Here is a 21289-nt window from a genome sequence, read left to right as displayed (position 1 = left end):
TATTGCTCTCATTTGTAGGGGGTGCCACCTACAATTCTTTTTCTTTTATGGAGATTTATAACATTTTTAAGCCTACTTCGAGCACATTTCTCAGTAAAATAATCGATTTCTCTATCATATCTACGTGAAAAAGCTACCTTTGTTACAAGTCGCTATAGGATATCGTTTTCATAGATATTTGGACTTGAAAATTTCAAGTCTGATTTTATATGGGTGTTGTTATTACCATTATTTTGCATTTTTCACAATAATTCTTAGAAAATGATTCAGGTAAGAGGGCGATTCAAATATCATACTGTATTTGAAATGCACACTTAGAGCATAGTATAAGGAAAGGATAGTAAGCCAGTATAGTGCTTTTTTCGATTTTGTTGATGTTGAGCGCCATCTAGTTGTACTCACGTTTTACTCGAATTTTACTTTCAAAAATTGGTCCGTAAACTGGAGCCCTCTGAAAAAATCGGTGTTATTTTGAAGAACTAAAATATTCGAAATAGAGTGGTCAGAAGATTTCTATATTTTGATATTTTTTCTGCTCTCCAATAAGCATTTACGCCAGTGGCGTGTATTTGTGGCAACTTAATAATAACATAAAAATTGTTGGCAATGTCATGCGACCCCTTTTCAACCACGCCACTGAATGAATTATCGTATCATTTCTGCGCCATCTATAGCTCATGATTCAGTGCCATCTATTATCGAGTTACTTCTCCAAATCCAACTACAGTAGCGACCCCTGGTGACTATTTCCTTGCCGTCAAACGGCGGTTGGCTTACTATCCTTTCCTTATACTATGCTTATAGGTACAAAATCTATGTTATATGGGCATTTTCACTTTAAATGCAGTATTGTCTATTGAGTTCACTGATTAGTTCATTTCAAAAATCACGTTGGATCCTTTATTAAGTCATCGCTTATTTGTATGTTGCAAAAACTTTATTGTTTTGTGATTTGCGTGGTTCGGAACATTCTTATTTGAATTTAATAGCATCTTGCGTTTTCGTTAACAAACATATTCATGATTAGGCATTAGTGCATTTGTTACTTTTTTGTTTTTCTTTCAGTCGATTCAACAGGTGAATTGTAAAGAAAATCACACCATGAAATTTACCTTCAACCTAGAACCATGCAAAAGAAGAAAAATGGAAGAACGAGATTTGAAGAAGAAAAATGTTCAAGTAATTTTTATGATTACCTATTTATAAAAAAAAAAATAAAAAAAAAAAATATTATTTTAGGTAATATAGTTTTAGTTGAACACAATGGTACAAAGAAATATTGTTATTTATTTGTATCAAGTCTAGAAAAATGATTCCTAAAGTGCAGAAAGTTGCCGACGGATGCTGGTAATACCTGGTCATAAAAAATATGCAAATTATGCTACTCCAAAGAAGTTCGAAGCAATAAAAAAATGTGTCTTTGAAAATCGACCTGCGAGGGTCCACGGACTCGTCAGCCTACATCTTAATTTGTTTTTTCACAATTAGTTCTGTTCGAGAGTAGTATTTCCATTAATACATAGTAATGAAATTAAGCGAACAATTCGACATAATAATAATGTTATCAAATTTGAATATTTTTTCCTCCAAAAATCCCCAGTGAAATAACTGAAACCTCCAAGGAATATAATTCCCCAAATTTTGAGGAAAATATCCTGGTAACCCTGGACAGCGCCATAGACCTAATATCAATAATATGATATTAGGTCTATGGCGGCGCTGACTTTCCGAACTTGCCCAAATTCTATGCTTCCTGGCTACACACTGGTAATCTATGGTCTGTGTACTGTGTCTATGGTGTATTTATCTATTCTATGGTATGCATAAAATGGTTGTTGAAGTCTAGTGTTTATCAGTAATGAATAAACATGTTTTTAAGAGAAAATAATGAGTTCAGTTGCTGAGAATAAACTTTTGAATGAACTTTCAATAACCAGTGTTTTAAAATCTTTGGTTTCTAATAACCTCATTTATAAATTGAACGAAAGGCTTAGATACGTGAAAATTTGTGAGCGATCAATGGCGGATTAGAATTTCCTCAAATTCTGTGTTTATATACAACTTTTTGTATACATTTCGAGATTTTCCGATCCAAATGTTTCAAGTTGAATAAAGAAATTGTCACTAAAGAATCGCTAAATCATGGCAGAATCTTACACCAGTAAAATTCCCAAGTAAGTGTAACATATTCAATTCAGTGATAAAAGGAAAATTAATTAATTTCTTTTCAGAATAATGGTATTTAGACCTACTTGGGATGAATTTAAGGATTTTTCCAAGTATGTTCAAGTAATGGAATCACAAGGGGCTCATAAAGCTGGTTTAGCAAAGGTATGCTCTACATTTAATTTCGAATCAACATAACCTCCATATTTCATTGAAAAAGTATTTTTCGATATCTTTATAATTATTCAAAAACGCAAATAATTATTTCCAGGTTATTCCTCCCCCAGAGTGGGTACCACGTAAATCTGGTTATAATCTGGAGGATCTTAATGTAACTATTCCAGCTCCTATATGTCAGGTTGTTACTGGTAAACAAGGTCTCTATCAACAAATTAATATTCAGAAAAAATCTATGACAGTAAAACAATATGGTGAATTAGCAAACTCTGAACGTTATGCCACTCCCAGACATTTTGATTATGAGGACTTGGAAAGAAAATATTGGAAAAACATCACTTACGTAGCACCTATTTATGGAGCTGATGTTTCTGGCAGTTTGACTGATGAACATGTGAATGTAAGTAAAAGGAGAACCATTGATGATTTATTATCTTAAATTAACCTATTCTATTTTTTAAGGAATGGAACATCAATAGATTAGGTACCATACTTGATTATGTAAATGAAGATTATGGTATTTCCATTGAGGGAGTCAATACAGCATATCTATATTTTGGTATGTGGAAAACAACATTTGCTTGGCATACTGAAGATATGGATTTGTATTCCATAAATTATCTGCATTTTGGAGCTCCTAAGACTTGGTGAGTTGAAAATAAATAAAAATTTTCTGTTTTTTGGCATCGTATTGTTATGATTGTGAATATTTCAGGTATGCTGTACCACCAGAACATGGAAGAAGGTTAGAAAGACTGGCTAATGGCTTTTTTCCCAGCAGTTACAAAACTTGCAATGCCTTTTTACGTCATAAAATGACCTTAATTTCACCTCAGATTCTTAAACAATATTCGATACCATACAATAAAATCACACAAGAAGCAGGAGAGATAATGATTACTTTTCCTTATGGTTATCATGCTGGGTTCAACCATGGCTTTAACTGTGCAGAATCTACTAATTTTGCTTGTGAAAGATGGGTAGAATATGGAAAAAGAGCTTCTCAATGTACTTGTAGCAAAGATATGGTGAAGATATCCATGGACACTTTTGTTAAAAGATTCCAACCAGATAGGTAAGTTTTTATTGAAAAATCACTTGTGTGTTTTTCTTTTCTTAAACTTATACATCAATTGTTACTTCAAATTATCGAAAGTTTTTCTGAAACTAACAAATTTTTGGCAGGTATGAAATGTGGTTGAAAGGGGAAGATGTAGGTCCGCATCCGGAAGAGCCCAATCGTCAAGTAGCAGCGCCCCTACCGTTGCCCCAAGATATTCTCTGCAACAAGAACAATACTTCCCTTCCCCAAAGCTTTATAGATGGACCCATGAAAAAGGGTCGAAAGGGAAAAATGAATTACCAACAAGATTTTTCTCTAGTCGATTTCCCCACAGAACTCCAACTTCAGCTGATGGAGGAAGATCGTCTGGACTTTGCACAAGATGAAATAGCTCCCGATGAACAACAGTTGGAGGTCCTAGAAGATATTTGGCTAAAAGCTGGGGAAATGGGTAATTATTCGATAAAATCCATTTGCAACAACGATAATTCATATTTGAATTGTTTTTCACAGTTTAAACCTAAATATTAATTACATTTGCAGAAGCAGAAGATGCATCGTTCTGTGATGAAGGATATCGTGTAAACAATAAACGTAAATACTTCGGTCGAAATAAAAGGAACAAGCAAAAACAAGACAAAGATAATTCTACATCTACCATTAAAGTACCAAAGAAGACAAAGTCTGATGGCGAAGGTAAAAGCCACAAGAAGAAGAAGTCCACCATAGATGATCTAACAGGCATTTATACAGCTTGCCAGAGCAAAACCAAGAAAGTTTGCGGAAAAATTGTCGCTCCTTTGAGTCTTGATGGAGGTGGATCTTCCGCAGATACCAGTGATTTGGTGAAGACTTTAGTCGCTAAAGAAGCTGATAAATTGCTGAGTGTACATAGCCACAAGGCAAAGAAAAGGAAACACAAACATAGGGAAGACAAAGAGCACAGGCATAAACACAAGAAAAGTGAGTGGAATTATTTATATTGAATAATTATTATAACTAAGCAAGAATACTATTCGTCTCTACAATTTGTCATAATGAATGTGGATGATGAAAAAAGTAACAGATCATAAAAAGCATTTTTGATTTTGAACTAAAATTGAATTTTTTTGAGATTTTCACGGGTTTGTTCAGTTTGAAAAAAAATCTAATGGTTATACTCATAGTCCAAACTCTAACTCATACTCTAGGCATTCTTCGTCAATACCATTCAAAGCATATCTCAAGTAATGTTACAACAATTTTAGGTTAGGTTAAATTCGAAAATATAAACATATATTTATGTTCCAAGCTCTCCTTATCTGTGGTTCCAAGTCCAAGCATAACCTCAAAGTAGGTAGCTTCCGACTTGACAAATTATCATGTCATGAAATGATTTTTAAGTGTTAGTAAAATTGTTTATGGTAATGCCTTGTGTGTTAGTTGAATTTGTATTCACTGAAAATGATATTAACACATTTACTGCGACTATAGATTTTGCCCATTTCAATCTATGTGCGGCACATGCCCCCGGGGCATGTTACAGTACATGATTTCTGTGCGGCACATGCCCCCGGGGATACGTGTTTGAATTTTTTTGTCGGGCTCCATCTAATGAAGGGGTAATCTAATATTCAAGGTACCAACTGTTGGAATAATTTTGGAAATAATAATCTACCTAAGGACTCAGCCGCACTTCCGGTGTCCTGGTGCCGCGCAAGGACTATATGGAAATTCAGTTCACTTATTTATTTGGTATTAGTTTGACACATGCCCTGGGAGGCATGTGCCGCATCAAACTAATGAAACATTAGTTGTTTTGTGATAAATATTCGAATAAGTATATTTTTCAAATAGAAATCAATTGCTATTTCCATTATTCAAATCGGTAAAAAAACAACTTATTTATGGCTTTCGCACTGAAGTAATCCACTCATGTTTTGGTGCCGCACTAACTTTAAGACTCAACTAAGATGCATAGAAAACCTGGTGTGTCTACTTATACCTGTAAAACTTTCAGACAAAACGGGAGATTTTTCAGATTTATACCTACTTGAATTCGAAAATTTCTGAAGAGCGCCATCTTACAGAACTCTGGTGAAGTAGAAAACTAAAGCAACAGGTGGGTCTCTCAAAAACTCTGAAACAAAATCGAATCACTAAACACACCAGGGATTCTATGCATCTTAGTTTATGTACTTCGATTCGGGGAATAATATGGTACAAGCTAAGCGCTACTTGTAATCACAGAAAATCAACTCTAATTTCTCCACAGCTCTCTTGACCACGAATTTAAATGAACAGTTATATTTCATTATTATATGTTGGTATTTTGAACTCTCCTGTCACAGATCTAAATTCGTGGTCAAGAGTGCTGTGGAAAAATTCGAGTTGATTTTCTGTGACAACGAGTAGCGCTTAGCTTGTATTGTAGCAGCAACATTTGTTTATATATTTCCAATCTGGGAAGAATATGGCACTCACACTCGCAGAAAATCAACTCTAATTTCTCTACAGCACTCTTGACCAGGAATTTTAATGAACGGTCGTTACTATTATCTGCCAAATTTGTGGTACAGAAAACAGTTTTGCCAACCTACATTTTTCAATGCAAAAATCACTAAATGATATTTATGGAAATATTCCATGGCTTCCAATAAAAATTCAGGGAATTAGAGAAAATAATGTATAATACTTGTACAGAAGGCTCATGCTAACATTTGTTCATTCAAAATCTCATGGAAGAATATTAATGCCTTCTGCACTTGTATTATCAATAACTATCATTGAAATCAGGAAAAATTGGGATCATGTTAAAAAGCGAAGAGGCTTCTCTTTTGTTAGATTTCTCCCGGACTATTTCTTCCAACCGAGAAGAAACCATCCAAATAAAACAATATATCCCAACTTCGTTAATTCATTTTTTTAATTACAGAAAAACATCATCACCATCACCACAGTTCCTTAGAAAATACCATATCTTCCTTGGCCAGAGAGATCAAGAGAGAAAACGATCAGAATTCCCAAGAAAACTCGGAAGTGAAGAACGAAATCGACAATATAATTCGCGAAGCTGCCGAAGAACATGAACAGCTGCAGAAGCGAAATTCGAATACTGGAAATTCGGTGGAGAACCAACTGAATCCTCAACTGACCATAGAAAAGCTGCCTAATTCAGTTCACAGAGTAACCCATTTGGAACAGGGAAAGTCTTCGACAATGGTGGCCCTTAAAAATTTCAGAAAATTAAACGACTCCAAATCTCCCATTCCCGTGTTGCCTTCTTTGGGTAAGGTACAAACTATTCACACCTCAAAAGGCACCATTACAGTTTTAGATAAAGAATGCCTGTCTACTCAATCAACTACTGTACTGAAACCAGCAACTTTTACTCCTCAAGAAGCCCCTTCTACTTCTGTCGATAATTCTCCCGTTGGAGGTGCAGAATCTGTTCATCCGGGCTTCAATAACGCTTTCTTGTCATTCCTACAGCAAGGGACTACCGAAACCCCATCCACTGAATCTAAAATAAAAACCGACAAAAAGAAAAAGATCGGTACTGCCGGTGTATCAGAGTCTAGTCATCACGATCTTATTAAGGATATTCTTAAGTCTACCTATGCGACCACCAAAGATAAGCAAGAGGCTAAACAGGTGGAGAATCTCGAGGAAAAGAAAGATCCCCAGTCCAGACTTCAGTTGGCTCTCCAGCAGGCCGTCGATCAACTAAGTTTCGGTCCAATCGGAGAGAAAGAAGAAACGGTTGCGACTTGTGAAAAAATTAGTACAAAGGACGGCTCTAACTATCAAGGGAACAGTTGGAATAACAAGAAATACGTGGTGAACAATTGCACATCGAGCACATACTTCAATAGCAACAGATTCTACCCCTTCAGTTCAACACCGATTAAGTTAGGAAATGGAAATGAAGGAGGTAAGTCCAAATAAATAATAATGATGGCCAATTGCACCGTTCAGAAAATAAACATCTATTAACTAATCAATGTTCAGTATCAACCCACGTTTATAATTAATTCCAATTGTACAGTTTTGCATGCGTTTAGTTAAACGAGAGAAATCTTTAGCAACATTCTGAAACCACGACAGTAACCGTAACTCTTCTAAACTATTTCGCATATTAGAATAAACCGAACCTATCTGTATCGGTTAGTGCTGAATGGAGCACAATTTGAACATTTGCGCTAAATTTCTTTTGTTTTTTAGGTTGAATAAAGATTTTTTTCCAAGAAAGTTTAATTTTTAACTCACAGTAAATGTTTCCTTTTCCAAAAAAAAAATTGTTATCTACGATACCAATATTTTTACATCATCAATTAGGTAAGTCGGCAAAAAAAAATTTGGATACTCATTTAAAAAAAAATATTACATCACTCTGTAAAGTGAATGAAGTCATAAGTAAAATTTATATAGGTGCCATAAGGGTATGGTCCGTATATCTCCGAGAATTGCTTCGTTTATACCTATGACACTTGTCATTGGTCCACAAAATTTTACTTTGACAGAATTTTGGAGGTTATAAATGGTTAATCTCTTGTAATTTGCAAACAACTAAAAGTTTTCAATGGTTCTGAAGGATATTTGTTTTATAATTGGAATAATGAAGTCTTTGAGAGTCATGATAAATGTTCATAAACAATAATATGCAAATTAAAACGATGAATACAAGACGAATGGGCGTGGTTACCGAACCTCGCTTGAATAAAAGTACGGTTGGTCTGGTGGCAGATAACTCACCGCAGTTTTAAGAAATAGTCACCGATTTTTGAGGAATTTGATATATAAGGACCGCCCATTTACTAAACATAGTAACCAAGGTGATATATGGACCATTTCCAAGGTGGTTAATTGAAAACTCAAAGTGACTTGTCCATACGTTTTGCTCGAAAACATTCAATAACATAGTTATCAATGTTCCTTACTTTATCCACACACTGTATATTTTCTATGCATCTTGAACAAATCTAACGATACTTTTGCTCAAAATGCATTCAAAGACATCTATCATTCGACATTTCATTTCAGTTGATTTTTATGATAACACTGAAACATTTCTCTTACTCAACAAAAAAAAATATAAAAAATATCTGTTTCTCAATTTTACACTAATACCAATCATGTAATTTCAGAAAAAACCAAAGTAGTGATTGAGCGTTATAATAACGATGGGATCATAACAGCGGTAGATAAGAACATAAATCGGATGAGTAACGTATTGTGTGAAGAGGCAAGTAGATTGAGATCAAGTGTTCATGATAATTATGATGACTGTAACCTATTGTCGAAATTCGAACAGGAATACTTGAAGAAAGATGAGAATGAAACGTCAAACGACGACAATAATGATGTAGAACCTTCGATCAAAGTCAAACAAGAACAATGCAGTTCGGAAGATTCAGATTCGGATAGTACAGACAGTTGTTCTACATGCGACTCTGAATGTTCTACCTGCGAATCAGACTCTGAAAATGCTGATCGTACAGTCAAGGACGATGAACGGTTCGAGATGAAGAAAAAGAATAAGTCCAATCCTGAAGGTGGAAATGAAGGTTATGATCAAATTAAGAGAGGGGTATGTATTTAGAAAAAAATTGTTAATTTCCTTGCAATTAATTTTATTTGATTACTACATAAATTGAAAACACAATTAAAACATGAAAATATTATTATTGTTCTAAAATTATTACTAGAATTTCTACAATTCAAAAAATCGAAAGTATTTTGATACACTATAGTTTATTTCATTGTCTGAAAGTCTTATTTATGTTGTTTCTAATTCATCCTAGTTTATTTAAGTGGGGCGGTTTTAACATTCTTTCTGAAGCAAAAACACACAAAAGTAAAATGACATTATCTAGATTTGGCGATTCCAAATCAGAAATATCATGATATAAAACAAGTAAATCCGAAAGTTATAAAGATAATAATGAAGATACATAGGCGTACAACTTTGCTGCCGCAGTTTTTTCCAAATTTCGAGGCTTTATTCTAAAAAACTGGTTATATATTCATGATTCAAATTCTATTATCCATCGCTGGCCACTCGTTTCTCCCATCTTTCGGGCAGTGTACGAACACCGCGTTGAAAAAACTGGTCTTTGAATCGGCCAGGCAGTGTGCCATTAATTGATATAAGTGATAGTCCGAGGGAGCAACATCCCACCAAATACTGAGGATATTCGTTTTGACCGTCGACGTGGAAGCATGGTCGGGATATCCCATGATTTTCTGCGTTTAGGATTACCGTAATGAACCCATTTTTCGTCTCCAGTCACGATGCGATGCAGAAATCCCTCCCGTCTTTGCCTTGCAAGAAGCTGTTCACAAGCAAACAAACGCCGTTCAACATCTCTCGGCTTCAACTCGTACAGCACCTAATTTATTTGTTTTTGAATTATTCCCACTTTCGGGCCGTTTGAAATGGCTTGTTGCGTTTGACACGAGTCTTGATCAAGTAATGCCTCCAATTCTACATCTTCGAAAACCCTCTGTCTTCCACCGCCATGCTGGTCTTTGACGTCAAAATCACCGTTCTTGAAGCGTTGAAACCACTCTCGGCACGTTCTTTCACTAACAGCGGCCCCACCATAAGTATTCGAGAGCATTCGATGAGCCTCAGTAACAGATTTCTTCATATTAAAGCAGAAAATTAAAACCTCCAGCAAACGCTGAGTATTTGGCTCGTAAGCTGACAAGTTCAATCGAGAATAACTTTATGATGAAGACACAAATCGACTAATATTTCGTTAATATTTCACTACAGCCATTCATTGCAAAACGGCGGAAGCAAAGTTGTACACCTAATAGTAATCAAGATTAATGCTATTACTGAAAATAGCAATTTTTAGTGGAAGCAGGTGAATTGCTTCCTTCTGTTATTTGAAGTTTCATCAAATTTTGTCAAAAATCACTATTCTTGTTGATGGAATTAAAAGCTATAAGTATTATCTTGTGTCAGGAGGAATATTTTGTGATATCTCACCATCAATTTTTGTTATTTCAATTTACAGCCTGGTAGGCCAAAGCAGCAGACGACCACTCCAAAAAAGGTTACCCTCAGACAAATAGTAGTTGGTCAGAGAGGCTTGGGACGACCTAAAAAGCATGTACAAGAACAGATAGCCCGAATGAAGACAATATTGGAAAAGTATAAGTCTGGGCAGAAACTGCCTTCTACCCAAGCTGATGAGAATGGATTAAGCGAGTATCTTAAGCTCAAAGCTTCATGTTTGACACCCAAGGGTATCTCTATTAAACTAGATGATGTGATGAAAAACTTCGATGAGGAAGTGAGGTAAGATATTTCAGTTCGCCTTGTTTTTATTTGAAATTTTGTGTTAGGTTAGGTGTTAGTATAATACCCTCTTCTATGTCTATGACATAAATCTACCTCATTGCCCTTTGAAGATTTGTTGTAATTACTGCTGGAATTTCAATTGATTTTTGCACTATTTAATTATTTTACCTCTTGGTTTGGACACACATGAACCAAAATCCATTTGATTGATATTTTCTTAACTTTCTTCATTCGGCACAGTTACAAAATGAAAGGTTATGGGAGGGTTTATTTAAATTTTAAGTCACAAGCGAATGCTTTGACATCTAAAACTTCCTTAAAACTTGAGTTTATTGTCGAAATAAAGTTTTTTCAGAAAAAATAGTCATATTGCTACATTACAGGAGGGTATTTCAAATAATCAGTCTTCTAGTCTTTAACATGCTTTTATTCAGATGAAGATGAGTATTGATTTTTGAAATTTCTGTCTCATCAATATTTTCATTCTCATTTGCGTTCCTTCAATGATTATAATATATTTTTTTAAATTAGGACTGAATTACTATCTGGTAAAACATTGACGGAGATACCTGTGTTAAAAAAAGCCGTCAAAGTAGAGCCAGTGGAAGAAAGGATTGATTTTGTTCCTCCAGAAAGAAAGAAGAAAGAACCCCCAAGCCCGATCAGTGCACAGCATCAAAAATCTTCAGGAATACCAAGCAAGGTTGGTTTTTTTTTTTTTAATCCAGTTTGATTTGGCTTGGATTTTATTGAAGTCATCAGCTATCACTTAATCTATTTATTTCCCGTAATTTTCTGAAGCAAAAGAACAAAAACAATATTAATAAATACCCCAAATATTCCTGAATTTGATGATTATGTTTTGGAAGGTGTAATATCCAAAAATATAAAAAATTTTATGTTTGCGTATGAACAAGACCGTTCAGTCTAAAGAGCTCAAATTCCTATCAACCTAATCTCTACATGCATAATAAATTTAGTCAAATTCGGACAAAAAGAACGGGAAAACTGAGTTGCCATTAATCTATCTAGTCCGAGAATTTTGAAGGCAAAAATCAAAGAAACAATAAAAAAATAAATATTTTTCGGAATATATAGTATAAATTTGCAGTGTTTTCTATTTTTTTTTTTTAAATAACTTTATAACTTTATTTTGTAGACACCTCTGAAATCTGGGGACACGGTTTGGGCCAAACCGTCAAATATTGATAGATATAAAAAGGCAAAGGTCCTTGAAATAACAGAATTGCCTTACGTTTCTGTTTACTTCCCCCATGATGAAAGTTTTTCCAAAGATGTCTTATTTTCCGATCTGATTTGGCCTTGGAGGACCAGACCCCCAAAGAGTGGTCAAAAAGTTCAAGTCAGATGGACCGATGGTCAGATACATACTGCGGATTTCATTTGTAGGACTACAAGACATACACTACAAGTAAGTATATTTTTTTTAGAAATATCGAGAAGGTTGGTTAGTTATTGTGAAAAAATATCGATGCTCATCAATCAATATAATTTCAGATCGAATTTGAAAATGGGGAACGGATGAGCGTGAGAAGAGAAGACGTATTTTCCCTGGCTGATAGTATCCCAAAGAGGATCGAAGGATTAAAGGTGAGGAAGAGATGAAAACGAATGAAGTGGCAGTACTAATTCCATTTGGATTTCAGGCTATTTCAGCTGATGGAAAGAATCAGTGGAATGACTCTGATCGCTCGGACATGGAAAAGACTATCAAGCAGGAAAAATCTTTCGAAGACGACTAGCGGTTGAAATTTTCTGGTGGGAAAATGGTTCATCCCCCCAGAAATAATTTAAAAAGACTGAGAAAACTTGTTCATTTGAGGACTAATCCATAATTATGTGGATTTCATCGACCAGTGTTGGTTGCACTTGCCCGCCGCCAGTTCTGAACAATGCTCTTTTTCCTTTTCCAGAGAATTCTTCAAAAGTTTGATTCTCGTTGATTCTATTCAGTATATGAATACTGATTTCGAATGGTTTTCTGTGTTTAAAGTATTAATTATAAAAGGTGAATTCCAATTTCGAAATTTTAATTGTGATTCCGTTCTATAGAATTTTTTGTGTGATAAAAAATTATTTATGTTTGTATATATTAAGGTACATAAGTATATTTAGGAGAGGTGTATTTGGAAATTTCTTTTGATGTAAAGATGTTTCAGAATGTATAATAGAGATATAATTAATATTATGTAGAAATAAATGGATTTAATTATGCAACACTGAAAATAATTCAATTATTTTAAGTTTTGCAACACTTGTAGGTTATATAAATAAAAATTTAAAAATTTCTTATCTTTTATTTTTTATTATTTTTAATGAAGAAACTTTCATTTATGAGATTGATGGTTGCTGTTATTTGAAATAAGTTTGAACTCTATTAAATAAACAGACATGTTACCTGAGATTGATCTGAAAAATACACGAGAAATGAAGGATTTTTCTGCACGCTCTTTGAAAGGACCAGACAGCAGCCTAGTGGAAAAATTGTCTCCAGTTAATTTCTTGTATTTTGTAGAATATGACCTCCTGAACAAGAAAAGAAAATCTACTGGTCCAACTCAATCATATGACTAATTATCGAGGTACAGAGTGTCGAAGTTGGATAATGGCATTTCTGACAGGAAAAGACCTTGAATAAAACACTTTTGCGCTACAAATATTGCTTACCCAGAAGGTGATAATTTTAGACTGGTTTTTAAGAAAAATTATTGTTAGATACGGGGCAGGCCAAACATTATTAAAAATGAAATTCGTTCAGTTCATAATTCACCCTGTAATTAAAAAAGTCGTCCGTGGAATTTTCCAAATTTACTAGTTTTTGAGATACGCTGTAATATACAGGGTGTATCACGGTCGATGGTACGTTAAACGTTTACGGCGAACGGAAAGCAAGAATTCATTGAAAAGTGAGTTTCTTTGACAAGAACAACCACTCTATCGATCTGAAATATTTTCAATGCTGCGGTGTTGCCGCTTATTTCAAAAAGTGGTAGGTATTTTGTTAATTCAAATGGCACATCCTTTATACCTTTTATTGCATTTTTTAATTCATGGTAATAACATGATTATTTTGGTATCACTCTCTCCTACTCATCTACAGCGGTTTCTGAGTTTATTATTTTGAATAATATTTCTTTTTAATAAACCAAAATATGAATCATAATAAGTATTTAATACTTATATTAGTTTGAAAAAAGATTTTTTGATATTGATTTTTTATAGAATCATTACAATGTAGTAGACTTACACGTAGAAATATTAGTATTTTAAATTCCAAATTTTTAAATAGTGCCAAAATATTTTTCTTAGGCCACAACTCACATTTTCAACTTTCCAATTACGACCCAACAACAGAATTACAAACGACCCTTTGTAAAAAGCCATCACCAAACTCCAGATTAGTGCTCAGAGAGATACTATAGGTTATGGGCCCACAATTTTTATGATACATGTGAGCCCTACATTGCGTTTTCCTACAATTCGACACTCACCACCGGCCAATCAAATTTTGCTTTTTGGTCATGGTTGAAAACTGATACATTGTATTAACACTAGAGGTATTCCAATGTCAATAAAAAAAAATTTTAATAATGAATATTTAATAGAACATTTCTAGTTGAATTCTCCTCATTAACAAATCAAAATTAATTTTAATTCTTAGTATTTATTACAAACTTTCACCATCATTAACGTTTTTTCTTCCCCTTATTAGCTTTCGACTTTTCCGCTACAGTAACAGTACCACTTGCTATTTCATCCTTCAATTCAGACTTCTCAATGGTATCTTTTGCATTGATGTAGAACATAAGATCTCTTATCTGCTCTTTCAATTCAACTTTGATTCCATCACTCTCCTTCTGCAATTCATGAAATTCCAACTCCAATTTCTCGAATTTTTCTTGCCATTTCAATTGGTTGTTTCTTAAAGCCTTTCCGAGTTGTTTTTCTTCATTCAGTTCTCGCAATGTTGTAGACAACCTAAGTAAAAAAAAAGTTAAATCCAGGATAATTGTTTCTTAAATTATCTTCAATGGTAAAAGGAAAGTATTATTGTAATTGATGACTCATTCAAACGTTAATATCAGGCTTCTTCCAAATGGCATACCCTGTATTTTTTTATTTTTTTTTTTAGTTATAAATACCACTGCTTAAGCAGTATTGCTTCATTAACAATATCCCAATGATAGGAAAGTTAAAAGGATGTGTCATAATCTACAACTTTATTTATAAAATCAATTATAATTTTTTTTGTAGTTTTATCGGTATTCTCATTATTTAATATTTATTCTTAGACTCTGTTACTAACACTAAATACTGCATTTCAAGTAGAAAATGAAACTTGGTTATTATTAATATTAAGTGTACAACCTTGCTTCCGCCGTTTTGCAATAGATGGCTGTAGCGGTAATGATAGTTAGAGTGACTGTATATACTACTCGTCACTGTAGTATATACAGTCACTCTAACTACCATTACCGCTACAGCCATCTATTGCAAAAATGCTCGTCAGCGTTTTGATTGGTTGAAGCCCTGTCCGCAATTAAAGATCGAACTTTCACCAGAGATCTCTGATTTTCACTATTTACTTGGTTTGGCTCTATTACTATTGAGAAAAATAGTCCCTTTACTCACTTTGTAGATTGCTGTGATACCTTCTTCTCCAAAGAATTTTTTTCCTTGGTAACCATGCCGAGTTTTTGATGAAGATCCTTGTTTTCTTCCAGTAGTGATCCAACTTCATCTCTAAGCTCTTTATTTTCATCCATCAGTTGACTTTCGAGCCTATTAATCAATATTATAATAATAACATGAACAGTTGAGAAAGATAAATCATTATCGTTTTGTCTCAATAGTGATAAAAAGTTAGAGAGCTGTGTATTTAATTTATTATTTAATCTCATTAATTTTGTCTAGTCAAGAGTAATAAATAATGCACGATAATGTTCACGATATTATATTTTTTCATAATAACAATTCCTACTCTGTATAAAACTGTCAGAAAGGGATAAGTGAAGATGAAACTAAAATTATGATGAGGATACTAGAGAAGAAAATTTGCAGAGAATTTGTCCAACGCATTGATATTACATCCTGAGATAACAACTTCTGTAGCGAAGATTAATGAAGATTCAATAAACTGTCATAACCATCACAAAAAGGTAGGACTACAAGAAATACCCTATATCTTGAAAACAAAGCGTTTAAAAAAATATTAAACTTTAAAACAGAAATTGTACAAGGGCAAGAAGACCTCGATCGTTAGCCCTTTGAAAAGTTTTCAATAAAGTTATTCTCTCTCTCTCAAAGCGTTTTCGGGTCCATGTTTATAGGACTTTATTTTACTAAAATTATCTTTCATTTTCCTTTGTATCTTCAATTAGAAACCACACATGAAAAAATACCTACTGCGCCAATTTCATTTCATAGTACATTCTCTGCTCGTCCAATTGTGAGGTCAGCAAATAGGTGAATTCCAACTGCACAGAGTCAACTTTTTCATCAGTGCCCTCTGCTTCTGACGGCGGGCCACCTGCAGGTACAAGCTTGCCGTCGTCCTTATTCTGGAGTAGGCGATGAACAAAATTATCGCCCTTATAATCCCATACCCGATGAGAACCCAACTGGAGAGCAAAACAATGTCCAGATTCTCTGTAATGCATTGCTGCATGACCACCCTGGTACCTGCAATATTTTAGACATACGAAACTGCTTCAAGAGAAATCTCAATTTTTGACATGTGTGCTTTAGCCTGCGGACACGAACAATAATTCCTCATACAGTAGAACCTCGATCATCCGGCCTAATGGAGGGGAAGCGGTTCCCGGATAATCGAAAAACACGGACAATCGAAATTCCTCAAAATACGCACAACAACTATGAAAATTAGAGAAATGTATGGGGTACAATTATTTATTAAGCAACAAAATCAATAGAATCATAATACCATATAAAAATATACAAATGAAAAACAAATCATTGCAATGGTACCTATAATACATCGAATGTATATATTTTAGTTGAAAAATTATGTTATGATATTTTTGTCTGTCTTTTTTTTATTATTCATCTTGAGACAAATGTGAGCCCGAATTTTCCTCAAGTGGAGGACATCAATATAATCCGTATCATTTTCCTGCTCTAAATAGTGCATCAGACCATTTGCAAATCTCAACGCGTCTTTGGCAGAAACAGTGTTTCTCTAATTCTGTGGTTATTCCGTTCATTCTTCCACATCTTGTAGAAGAAAATCGTGCGAGAATATATCTGAAACGCACAGTTTTCATGGATATATTTTATTATTATATGTTGGTTATATGTTTATCTGTCGATTCATCAATTTGCCTTGAAGAAATCAGTTCACCCAACCAACATTTTTCAATGCAAAAATCACTAAAAGATATTTATGGAAATATTTCATTAATTTCAGTAAAAATGCAATGAATTAGAGAAAATAATGTATAATACTCGTACAGAAGGCTCATTCTACCACTCGTCCATTCAAAAACTCTCCACTTCGTGGCTCGTTTTTGAATTTTGAGTTCGTGGAAGAATATCAATGCCTTCTGCACTTGTATTATGAATAACTATTTCCTGCGTGGAAAATTCTTCAACACTTTAATCGAATATTTCCCTCCTGTCAAAAATTCTATGTATCTGGAGAACAATTATCGAAAATTACAGCGATAATTGCATTGTAGGAAGCGAAACTGCACTGCGATAATTGTTCTGTTCATAGATGCATAGTTTCTATGCATCTTACACAGTTCGAATCTATGGCAATTCCATTCTACATCAGTTTGACAAGTGATGTAACAGTTCATTCGGGAAATATTCCTCCGAATTACACTCGTGCATCAAAATGACCGGATAATTTCGCATTCCAGCGTGTTTTCTTTGAAAAACTGCATTCGGTCATTTTCATTTTTGGAGAAAGAGCCCTCCACCTTCGGTGTCGGGCTCTTTCTCCAAAAATGAAAATGAACTCATGCAGTTTTTATGACAACACGCTGTCATGCAAAATTATCGGTAATTTTGATGCACTTGTGCAATTACTCACGATAATCGTCTGTATCCATACAGTGGTTAGGTTGGGAAAATTTTGATGCGATTTCTGAATCATCCAGTATCTGAAAACCGGGTTCATTTAAATCCGAATTTAGCCATTCCTCAACATCATCGACTAAAACATTTTCAAATTATACCAAATTATTACTATGGCGCATGCGTAATGAATTGAATCCCGGATAATCGAGTGGATGTCTGCTCGTAGGAACGGATGAGTGAAAATGTCGACGAGCACGGATTACAGAGTAAAACGGATAATAGGAGAACGGATAATCGAGGTTTTACTGTACTACAATGAACAAGATCTCACCTGCCACACCCAACATGACCACATATCAGACATATCCATAAGGCATCTGGAGAAGGTCCTGTTTTACCACATTCTTCACATTCTGAATTTTCAGCCTGTTCAGGACTTTGAACGAATCTGCATACAGGACATGTGAAGTCACTCCATTTTTCAAGACAATTAGAATGAAAAGTGTGATTGCAAAGGATGGTCAGTACTCCATCTACAGATTCATCCATTCGATCTAAACGAAATTAAAATTTTTTTTAAACTGATTCATTTCAACTCAATTTTAATGATTACCTAAGCAAACAGGGCATATAGGTAGCTCAGTATGACCAGGTGGGGGTGTAGAATTTGTGGCATACTCAACATTAGAAACCCAAACAATTCTACAAATACTATCAGGTTCCATATTGTTAAAAGGCAGATTATTGAAGTTGCTATAAAATTCCACTGCAGCATCATTAGTACGAAAACTGAAAATTTGAACATTGAACATAAAAAAGCAGCAAATTTATAGAATTGTGCTGTGTAGCCTTGATCACAAAATCTATAATTTTTTTTTAAGTGTGATTTAGTTGAGAAAATCACCTGACAAAAGAGCCAAACTACAGTAGATTCTCTATAGCTTATTTTCAACCCTCAACAATGTGAAATATAATTACTTGTTTCTATTGAAACTGAATATATGTAATAATCAAACTAACTCTTTATATACCCCAACAGTTACCTCACTTAGATATGTGAAAATTATTTCGAAAAATTAAATGAAAAAGACTTCACAAAAAGACTGGCCCTCTTATGATCTTCAAATTTTTATTGACGATTATGTTTTGGTTTATTTTCTATATTTGTTGATGTAATTAGTTAATAAACATTATTATTATTATAATATGTCAAGATTATGGAATAAAACTGCAGTTTTTAATATTGATAAAAATAATGGAGTTTTGTCACAATATTTTTCAGAATATTGCCTATATTTTTCCTCCATTAATTGATACATATTTCAAAATAGTGTGAACTTACTTCAGTAAGGCCATGTATTGATTTGGCTTTGAATCTCTAATGACCCTTATATGTGATATATTCTCATGACAAGGTGCAGTGAAAGTTAATAGATCATGGCATGTAACTGAAGCAGGAATTCCAAGAATGCATAAAATTAATGCTTGCTTTTTACTTGTCAGTGTACTGCAACATAATTATTTTGAAGTTCCCATCATTTCAAATTGAAATTGTAAACATACTCTTCCTTATAGAGATGCAAAACACCTTTGGTTATTTCTACAAAGGGATTTCCACTGAAAAATCCAATTTCATTTTTGTTTTCAAAATCTTTGGTGGTTGAGGTCAAACGTTCCCTAGATGACACAGGAAGAAGACCCCAGTCTTCTCTTGGGCTTTCTAGAACACTAGGAAACGTTTCAACGCTGATATCCCTCACATTTCTTCTTTTCCTAGTACTTTTTCCTTTTTTGTTTGTTCCTGTAGGACCGCTGTCATTTTCTTCTATAAAAAATTAATAATTGGGAAAAATAATTATTTGTAATATGAGCAGACCTTCATTTTTATCGTCTTTTACTTCTACACGTAAAACACATTTGGATACTAAGTCAGACATTTTCTAGAAATTTTAACACGACCAAACATTTGAGATTTGAGTTATTATTTTATTATGAAAATAAAACAATCATAAAGTATTGACAGTACATGGAATTTGACAAACATGACATGATATTATCTTATTTCTATGATAAATGCTGATTTTTTTAGATTTGAAAACTACTGCAGTCTTATTTCTTATTTGTATAGTTATTTATTATTAGTAAATTTAATTTCCTTGTATAGAGTATATATTTTATTTATCCATTAAATCGAACAAAACAAATGTTTTAAAGATATAAAAGTATTCAAAGCTCTTTAGAATGCTTTGAAACTGTAATCTACACTATAAATTAGTGGAATATCTTTTGAATTTTGAATATCTGACTATTTTTTGATCATCTATTGTTTTTTCACACATTCCCATATAAAATTATGTGGCCTGCATTCAATACTGCTTCTCCTAAAATGTTAGGGGTTGATGGAAAACATTGAGAAATTTCTATTAACTCGCCTTTCGATATGTTTCTACTATTTAAACGAGAATTTCAAGATCTAAGGTACTAATTTGAAGTAATAAAACATCTTTTTCATTATTAACCACTTTTTTTCAATATAATTTGCGAATTATCAACTGAGATGAGCTGATCAAACCCATTTACAAGTTTATTTACAGATGGCGCAACCTACCTTTAATTCGTCCTTTTCATCAGTGAACGCAAGTTATGAATAAAATCACCTTAAAGATCTATTGTGTCAAATTCATGTTATTGATGTTATAAATAATACTTTCAATAATGAATGATCAAGTTATTGAAAACCATTCAAAGAAAATTTTTTGCTGGCCGCAAATGAAATGTCACAGACCAAATTTGACAAAAATATTACAATATTTTGTGCTTTGAATATCTACCACTCTACTTTAGGAACACTTGTCAACTGTCTTTTCATGTAGTTGCTTGCCGCAAGAACCACGTGTATTTGAGAATAAAATTGTGAATTTAGATACCAAAGGCTATAAATCAAGGTAAATATTTTATTCAATTTTCGAACTTCTTTTTCAAAAAATAGTTTTGTTTCATTATTAACATATATTTTCCGTAGATGCCACTCGCTGTAGATTTATTGCACCCAACTGCTGAAAAACAGAAGAGGTCTCACAAGCTCAAAAGGCTCGTACAACACCCTAACAGTTATTTCATGGACGTTAAATGCCCAGGGTGCTATGCTATATCTACAATTTTTTCTCATGCCCAGTCAGCTGTAGCATGCAAGGGTTGTTCAACCATTCTCTGCACATCCACTGGTGGTAAAGCTAGGCTTACTGAAGGTTGCAGTTTCAGGAGGAAGCCCCATTAACATGTACAAGTAATAAATAAGTTACATTAATTATGTTGACTTTCATTTTCATGTGAACCTAATTTTTTCAGACATCCTGTTGGACAGTGTTGTGCAACAATCGTGTAGACCACAACACTTGAAAATTTGAATCTAGATTTAAATTTTGATTTACACCACTTATGCTTGACAAAGTATGATCCTTCATACGAATGTTTAAATAGAAAATTCGATTTTAAATAAGTTGTGGATTACACGATTGTTGTAC

At 33.7% G+C, this 21289-nt stretch overlaps 2 protein-coding genes across 4 annotated transcripts; one reads left to right on the top strand and one right to left on the bottom strand.

The window, feature by feature from the left end:
• Positions 1-1808: 1808 nt before the first annotated feature.
• LOC123676909 (lysine-specific demethylase 4A-like) lies at positions 1809-13008 on the top strand. Of its 2 annotated transcripts, XM_045613221.1 has the most exons (15): positions 1809-2174; positions 2232-2331; positions 2438-2743; positions 2806-2990; positions 3059-3418; positions 3529-3857; positions 3950-4369; positions 6321-7319; positions 8533-8630; positions 8700-8975; positions 10414-10697; positions 11232-11403; positions 11860-12132; positions 12219-12311; positions 12368-13008. In XM_045613221.1, the coding sequence occupies exons 1-15, from the start codon at positions 2143-2145 to the stop codon at positions 12461-12463; spliced, it is 4023 nt and encodes a 1340-aa protein (XP_045469177.1). In that variant the 5' UTR covers positions 1809-2142; the 3' UTR covers positions 12464-13008. The 2 variants fall into 2 exon arrangements, with proteins under 2 accessions (XP_045469177.1, XP_045469176.1); XM_045613220.1 differs by having other exon boundaries at positions 8533-8975.
• Positions 13009-14303: 1295 nt separating this feature from the next.
• LOC123676907 (BRCA1-associated protein) lies at positions 14304-19802 on the bottom strand. 2 transcript variants are annotated; one of them, XM_045613217.1, is made up of 8 exons: positions 19642-19802; positions 19329-19590; positions 19108-19272; positions 18379-18554; positions 18097-18319; positions 16128-16403; positions 15354-15503; positions 14304-14699 (listed from the first exon to the last, which is right to left on the bottom strand). In XM_045613217.1, exons 1-8 carry the CDS (start codon positions 19700-19702, stop codon positions 14408-14410), a joined length of 1605 nt encoding a protein of 534 aa, XP_045469173.1. In that variant the 5' UTR covers positions 19703-19802; the 3' UTR covers positions 14304-14407. The 2 variants fall into 2 exon arrangements, with proteins under 2 accessions (XP_045469173.1, XP_045469175.1); XM_045613219.1 differs by having other exon boundaries at positions 19329-19587.
• Positions 19803-21289: the final 1487 nt, after the last annotated feature.

The sequence above is a fragment of the Harmonia axyridis genome, chromosome 3 (genome assembly GCF_914767665.1).
Source record: "Harmonia axyridis chromosome 3, icHarAxyr1.1, whole genome shotgun sequence".
NCBI lineage: Eukaryota > Metazoa > Arthropoda > Insecta > Coleoptera > Coccinellidae > Harmonia > Harmonia axyridis.
Note: the sequence above shows the minus strand (reverse complement) of the source record. Positions and strands in the feature narration are given on the sequence as shown.

Excerpts from the sequence above, each read along its gene's own strand:
- LOC123676907 (XM_045613217.1), bottom strand. The coding sequence starts at position 19,702 with ATGTCTGACTTAGTATCCAAATGTGTTTTACGTGTAGAAGTAAAAGAC. Across the intron at positions 18,320-18,378 it reads TATATGCCCTGTTTGCTTAG|ATCGAATGGATGAATCTGTA; the intron begins GTAATCATTAAA and ends AATTTCGTTTAG. Across the intron at positions 14,700-15,353 it reads GTATCACAGCAATCTACAAA|GTTGTCTACAACATTGCGAG; the intron begins GTGAGTAAAGGG and ends TTTTTTACTTAG.
- LOC123676909 (XM_045613220.1), top strand. The coding sequence starts at position 2,143 with ATGGCAGAATCTTACACCAGTAAAATTCCCAA. Across the intron at positions 2,332-2,437 it reads ATAAAGCTGGTTTAGCAAAG|GTTATTCCTCCCCCAGAGTG; the intron begins GTATGCTCTACA and ends AATTATTTCCAG. Across the intron at positions 2,744-2,805 it reads TGACTGATGAACATGTGAAT|GAATGGAACATCAATAGATT; the intron begins GTAAGTAAAAGG and ends CTATTTTTTAAG.